This window comes from Notothenia rossii (genome assembly GCF_949606895.1).
Source record: "Notothenia rossii genome assembly, chromosome: 9".
Taxonomy (NCBI): domain Eukaryota; kingdom Metazoa; phylum Chordata; class Actinopteri; order Perciformes; family Nototheniidae; genus Notothenia; species Notothenia rossii.
In genome coordinates, this window is record NC_136907.1 from 34022586 (window position 1) to 34029932 (window position 7347).

Here is a 7347-nt window from a genome sequence, read left to right on the forward strand (position 1 = left end):
TTCTGGTTTAAAAAGAAAGGAAATAATTGACAGTTATTCTGTATGTATTTACAACATTCTGCATTTCATATTGCAGATACATTCTAACAGCGACCAATTTATTCACGAAGTGGGTGTTAGCAAAAACTCTCTACCAGAAAACAGCTGCTGAGGCCTCAAAAAAGATCATCAACATTCTTCTCGATTTCGGGCTTGTCGAGAAGATCATTACCGACCAAGGACGGGAATTTGTGAATGAGGTACAATAATCTATCTAATACAGTGTATGTGTTATGTGTAACAATGTAATACGATCAGGGTAATTGGTGTACACTAAACCACCTGCAGGTCAACCGTGGTGTTTTCGATGCACTGGGTGTAAAACACTGCATCACTTCAGCCTAGCATCCCCAGTGCAATGGCCAAGATGAGCGTACCAACCAAACCATCAAAAAAGCACTTTCCAAGTACTGCGGAGAGGACCAGAATGACTGGGATGAACACTTGAGGGGCATTGTGGCCAGCATTAACACCTCAAAGCAGGTACAATGTTGTAACAAATGCAGATGGAAACAATGCTCAACAGAGATACTAAAAGGAATTTTTAGGTTTTCAGAGGTCAACCAAGTGCACGCCCTATTTTGCCCAGTTTGGGAGACACCCTCGCGTCCCGGGTTCAATAAATGCAACACACAATGACGGGGTTGATACCTCTGTTTTGGTGCCTGCTGATGAGGCAGAACAGCAGCTTGAGGCAAAGGCTGCAACCGTTGCAGATTTGCACTCGAAGGTGAGAATAAAATGGCAATATTTAAAACATAATAACTCCTAAAAAATGCAAGCGTATGTTAAAGACTGTAAATGATAACTGTTACATATCTTTCTCAGATTTACCAGAACATTCAAACTGCACAACAGAGACAAAAAATCCGTTATGAAACAATCAAGCGAAAGAATGTAAAATCTTTCCTGATTAATGTTGGAGATGAGGTCCTAAGAGCGAATAAGAGGAAGGAGGGCCGAAAAGGTGGAAAACTGGAGTGCAACTGGTTTGGGCCTTATGTGGTTTCCTCAATCACCAACAAGGGTGTGGCAACCCTGTTGGGCTCAACAGGAGCTCAGCTGAGACAGGGTGTGAATGTGTCTCAGCTGAAGCCCTTTATCCAGCCTACGTTGAGAGGTATTTCGATTATCAATACAAGGACACATTTTAGGTTTACTTCATGTGTGGTACTTGAATAATACTGTTTATTTTTTGTCTATCTATCTAATAACAGCTGAACCGAAGTTGGATTCGGAGGGATCAGTTGCTGACCACCAGTATGCCCTCTCTGGTGCGAAATACGCAAAGGATCTACATCCGATTCAATCCAAGCTGGTAGATATATGTTTACTTCATGCACAGTGATGGAGGTGCATTGTTTTGATTTTAATTTGTCTATGTTTTCTATTGGCTTGAAGTATGTTTTGCAATCTGTTATTTGCAGCTCAGTTATGTGCTAGACCACGATAGGCCTGGAGCAGAGGTCATTGTGAAGGAAGGGGATGTGTGCCTGACCAGAGAGGACTTTTGGAGCCTGGGTCTTCCTCAGTGCATGGAGTCAAATGTAGGTATACTAGAGCTTTCCTTCCAACCTTATCTTGTCTCAAATAAATGGCACAGGTAACTTACTGTTGTTACTGTTTCAGATTGGAAACACGTGCCTGAAGATGGTACAAGAAGCCACCCAAAGACATGTAAGGTTTTGAACAGACATCATTGGCCAGCTTTTTCTTTTGAATAACACATATTTTCTAAATAGCTGTTTAGTGGTGAAACTCCAATCTCGTGAAGTGTGGTTTTCTCTTGTTGTTGAACATACTTCTATGAAGATTTCATTTTTTTTGGAAAACTATCAATATAGGGCAAACATATACACATCGTGGACATGTATGTGGTTCCTACCTGGAAGTCCAAAACAGCTGACGCGTTGGCCAGTTTTCCAGTAAATTCCTGTTGCTTGAGACCTTCTATGTTGCTTGACATTGATATACAGCAACTTAAAATCCCTTGTTTATAATACTAGGCTGACAAAATGGCCACCAAGGACATGGTTTTAATCCCTGCCTGGAGTCGACAGCAAGGAGAGGCAGATCACTATTTGCTTTGCGTGAGTCTGTTCCAAATGATCTCACCAGCTGGTACAAAATGAACACAAGTTGTGCTGTGTGGTTTTCTTGTGGTGTTGGATTATGTCTAATTTCAGCTGTTTTGTGAATGGTTGACAGGTGATCAAGCCAGCAAAGAGAGAGTTGTATTTGCTCGACCCTCTTAAGTCAGATGGCTTTGGTGACAGTTCCTACAAGGACATCTTTAGGTTTTTGTAACATGATTACCCAGCCCCGTTCTGTGGCTTGTATGGGAATTCTAAATAGTTTATAGTATTCTAATACTGCAGTAACCATCTTGTAGACCAGGGGTCTGAATCTGATCAAATTCATTTACAATATATCTCCATTTCCACAAAGTCTAGTGTGTCCTTAGTGGAACCAAAAAAAAAGGTATGCAACAGGATGCTATGAATTATAATGTTCATTTTGTTATAAGCCTTGTTCAAAGGTTGTTTTCAAGTTCAGCTTTGTTCAGAGGCTGGTAAACGTCTTTTTGTTTGTTTTATTTTAGCCCCGTTCAGTGGCTTTTCCAAAAACAGGAATTATATTGAGTATAGCGTTCCTTCAACAAATCAATTCCCATGTCTTATAATTTATTTTGACAGTGACCTAGCGCGCCGCATTGCTCCAGGTCAGTGGGCAGTACATTTTGGCATCGACGTCGAGGTACATTTCTCCACCATCTCATACACCTGCTTTCACATGTCTTTATTTTCCCTTTGACCATGCACCTCACTGTTATATTCCCAATTCTTACAGGGTTTGCCTCACCAAACCACGGGCAATGACTGTGGTGTCTTCATACTGATGGTAAATTCCTCTCTTGACACTTTTCTTTTAAGGGGTTTTGTTAATTTTTGAAACACATAACTTAACAGATCTTTATCCTTTCACAGTATGCACTCAACCTCAGCACAGATGCTCCACTTTGGTTTACCGAGGTCAGTATTTATCCTCTGAGTTAGTATTTCAGGGGGAAGAGGGGGCTAACATTGAGTAGACAAATTATGAGGTTCCATTCATTTTCAACTTTATTATTGTTACATTGTCTTGTAGCGGGACATAGCACAGATCCGGAAATGGTGGTGCATTATGCTGATGGAACGGTACCAGATTGAAGGGTAAATCATACCTTTTAAATGTTACTTTATAGACAACAGTTTCTTTGACACTGATTTACATTTTCATCCTGATATTATGTGATTTTTATAGCCACGGACAGAGGTTTTCTTACTGGACCAATGAGGCCGGAGAGCTGCTCAAAGGGGCACTGGAGCCAGTGTACAGGGTCCCAAAGAAACGAAAGACAGAACATGAGGTGAACATGAGGCCGATAGGCACACTCCTGTTTGTGATAAACAAATGTAACAATCCAGATTATTTAACACATGCATACATATCAATATTGATAATTGTATACACATGTAATTAAACAATTACATGACCCACACCTTATATTTTCCTTCAAAGGTCCAGTCTCAAAAGTCCGACATGTGCTTCATATTGGAGGTAATATCTTTTCAGTTAAGCAGTAACTGTTTTTTGTTTAAAAAACGACCTGTGATCACGGCAGAATTCGCAACTATTATGTCTCACTGCTTTTTTAAACTTTATTGATAGCTGTTTTTTACCTCAAGGAGAAGAATAACAAAACATAAGAAAAATGTGTGTGATATATTCAACATTAATATTCAAAATGTGTATTTTTGCTACCTGAAGCCCAAAGAATCTTGGTATTTCGATTGTGCTGGCAACAGTCTAGTCAATGTGTTGTTAAATATGTTTGATCTTCTAGTCTGACCAATACTTCACAGCTGCCAAACTGTCTTCTTTCGGACATTCTGATGGAAATGGTTCTCCAGGAAGGTGACAAAGCGTACTCAACACTCGCTCTAGTGTGTACCACCTTCAGAGACACAATGTCCACTGTGTCTTTCAGAAGAGGGGCCCACTTTCGCTGGCTTGAGAGTAAGTGATTCAGTGAAGGCGCAGCAGTATACGACAGCGGTGGTGTCTATGCATATCTTTACTGACTCTATTGAAATGCTTGTTTTACACAGGTGTTGCTACATGGAGTTGGTTCTCTGCTTCATACAAGCAGAATTTCCACGTCATGTACACCATTGACGTCTGCCGTGGATGCTTGGAGCCTTATAAAAACTGCAAACCAGGTAGACTTCTTATTCTGGATAATATTGTTTATGTGTCATTACATATTTAGTGTGCTGTGGTCCTAGTGTGATTCAATTACAATATTTTCTTTCTCTATTCATAGGATATGTTGGGAAAGGTAACAGAGGAGAATTGCAGGGCATCTACTCTGATGAACAACATCCGGGCTATTGCAGTCCCTTCTGCAACCAAATATCATAGGTGCGTGTGATGACACAGTATCATTCCATTTGGCTTAGCTATAACATCCATGCATAACCCAAACCAACAAGATGTCATAGGTAAAGATTAACTCACACAATCAAATGTCAGAATAGACTAAATTATCACTGCAATTAATGAAGAAGGAGGCCTTGATGGTGGCACTCAAGAGAGAAGACCTTGATAATAAGGAGCCTTTCATGTTTGTTTTCAGGGGCACGGAGGATATGGAGGTTTTCCCCTGCGTGGGATGATAGAGTATCATTCCATTTGGCTTGAATGATTGAATGACATTTTTCTTCTTTTGTGTCTATATCGACGCCGGGATCTTGAATCAAGGCTGATCTTATTGCTGTGGTCCTGTGTCTTGGATCCTCTATCCTGAGTTCTGGATTAAGTCGTGGACTTCGGGTCGTGGCTAAACCTGTATCTGCGGGCCTGGGTCTCGTCGTGCTGCCTCCCTGAAGGCTCCCACAGGATTGTTGACATCTTCGTGGATTCATCTTCTTATTACAGACACATTCATTTCCTAACATTTGGTCTACCTATGCTGTAAATATATTATCTCTTCGATTTACACACGGCATCTATTGCACGTCTGTCCGTCCTGGGAGAGGGATCCCTCCTCTGTTGCTCTCCCCGAGGTTTCTCCCATTTTTCCCTTTAAACTGTGGGTTTTCTCTGGAAGTTTTTCCTTGTACGATGTGAGGGTCTAAGGACAAAGGGTGTCGTTTTCTTCTCATACTGATATTCTGAACAAACTGCTGTTGTATTAGCTGTAAAGTGTCTTTACTGTAGGGTATTTTTATTATGTGTACAGCACTTTGGCTAGACCAAAAATCGTTTATAAATGTGCTATATAAATAAAACTTGATTTGATTGATTTGATTTGAAAGAGTTGTGCGCCAAGTTTCCATATTAGGACCAATAATTTCGCCATATATGTAAATAATCTCTAATAATTTTTCAAATGCTGCTTTCCATTTTTATGCAGATGATACTGTTATTTATTGTTCATCCTCTTCTATAGAGCAAAGTCTTGATTTCCTCCAGTCTGCCTTTTATGTTATTCCATCCCATTTATCTCAACTCAAGTTAGTATTAAATGCAGACAACTCCAAACTCATGATATTCTCAAATGGCAAAAAGTGAACTTATTTTCTCCCCAACATTTGTACTGTTCAAGGGACTGACATTGACATTGAAAGGGTCACTACATACACATATCTAGGTTTTATTATTGATCAGAACTTATCTTTCAAGTCACACACTGAAAATGTTGTTTTAAAGTTAGGTTTCTCCTTTCAGACAAGGAAACATTTGATCTCTGCAACGTTTTTACCAGTATTGGATTCTGGTGATCTGCTTTACATGAATGCCTCTGACCAGTGCCTAAAGAGTTTGTGTACCATTGTGTATTATGTTTTATTACATATATATATATATATTGTGAGTTTGGAATAAATATGCACTTTGTGAAAATTATTAGTTGGTTACTGTTAGTAAAAAACAGTAAGGTTAATACTGGATGTTTGTTACACTTGGATATGTTTTCTGTAATACTTGTAACATAATTATTCTCCAGTTTATGCATTTGAGTGACTTGCAGTTAATGCTCGACATTCAATTCAAAACCTTTATTTATCCAGGTAAAATCCTATTGAGATCAATGATCTATTTTTCAAGGGAGACCTGCAGCAGTAGGTTCCACATGAAGACATAAAAACATAAACAACAGAACAACAAAAGGACATCATACAGCAACAATTACAGGGATTACAATTTATATATCTATCCACATGTACAGGTACCAACAGCATCTGACTGTGGAGCATCCAACCGAGCTTTAAAAACATGTAGTGGTACCAGCTTGGTAATTTTACATTCTTTTTGCAGACTGTTCCAAGTTAGTGGAGCTGCACATCTAAAAGCTTTCTTCCCTAATACAGTCCTAGCACTTGGCACATTTAATAAAACCACAGCATGAGATCTCAGGCAATAAGTACTTTCAATTTGCAGAGAGATCAGGGAGCAGATATAAGATGGTACTTTATCCAACATGGCTTTGTAAATGAAAATGTACCAGTGACTGAGCCTCCGTACAGTAAGTGATGGCAAAACCGCCTTGGTTTACAGTGTACAGTGATGCGTAAGTGCTTTACAGTTTGTCACAAATCTCAGTGCACTGTGATAGTAAAACCTTATTGTGGTGTAATTATATATCCAAAGCAGTCAGAAGTCAGAAAATCATTAGTGATGCTTAACCACTCAGAAGACAGCCCATCAAAATGAACACATTGAGACCTTTCAGAGAGGTAGTTCACAAACCACCCTACTGCAAGGTAGGATAAGCCAATACTGACTAGCCTCTGCTTCCAGATGCGATGATCGACGGGATCAAACGCTTTGGAAAGGTCAATAAATAGGGCTGCACAACTCTACTTATTGTCTAAAATACTCGTCACATCATTCACCACTTTCCTTGTGGCAGTGATGGTGCTAGGTTGCTTTCTGAAGCCTGACTGAAGTTTAGACAGGATGTCATTTGTACATAAAAACACCTTTACCTGCTCACTCACTGGCATTCAAGAACCTTGGCCAGAACTGACAATTTAGAGATTGGTCTATTATTGTTTAATAAGCTGGCCTCCCCTCCTTTTAGTAGTGGCAGGACATAAGCTGACTTCCATACTTTTGGGATTTTGTTCGTGCTGAGAGAGAGGTTAAAAAGAGTAGTGAGAGGTGGAGCAATAACATCTGCAGCTATCTTTAAAAAGAAAGGTTCTACATTGTCCGGACCAGCCGGCTTTTTAGGATCTAACTTGGTTAAGACTTCACGAACAA

General features: G+C 39.7%; 1 protein-coding gene across 1 annotated transcript; it reads left to right on the forward strand.

The window, feature by feature from the left end:
* Positions 1-387: 387 nt before the first annotated feature.
* Positions 388-5398, forward strand: LOC307020418 (uncharacterized protein). Its single transcript, XM_079651752.1, has 19 exons — positions 388-522; positions 596-769; positions 868-1159; positions 1257-1357; positions 1467-1586; positions 1669-1716; positions 1884-1964; positions 2046-2129; positions 2248-2336; positions 2736-2796; positions 2890-2940; positions 3027-3071; positions 3187-3251; positions 3343-3448; positions 3601-3639; positions 3945-4098; positions 4191-4301; positions 4406-4503; positions 4718-5398. Exons 5-18 carry the CDS (start codon positions 1575-1577, stop codon positions 4501-4503), a joined length of 1044 nt encoding a protein of 347 aa, XP_079507878.1. The 5' UTR covers positions 388-522; positions 596-769; positions 868-1159; positions 1257-1357; positions 1467-1574; the 3' UTR covers positions 4718-5398.
* Positions 5399-7347: the final 1949 nt, after the last annotated feature.

Bases quoted from the DNA above. Each gene is read 5' to 3' on its own strand.
- LOC307020418 (XM_079651752.1), top strand. The intron at 3,072-3,186 runs GTCAGTATTTAT...ATTGTCTTGTAG, and splicing joins CTCCACTTTGGTTTACCGAG to CGGGACATAGCACAGATCCG. The intron at 3,449-3,600 runs GTGAACATGAGG...TTTCCTTCAAAG, and splicing joins AACGAAAGACAGAACATGAG to GTCCAGTCTCAAAAGTCCGA.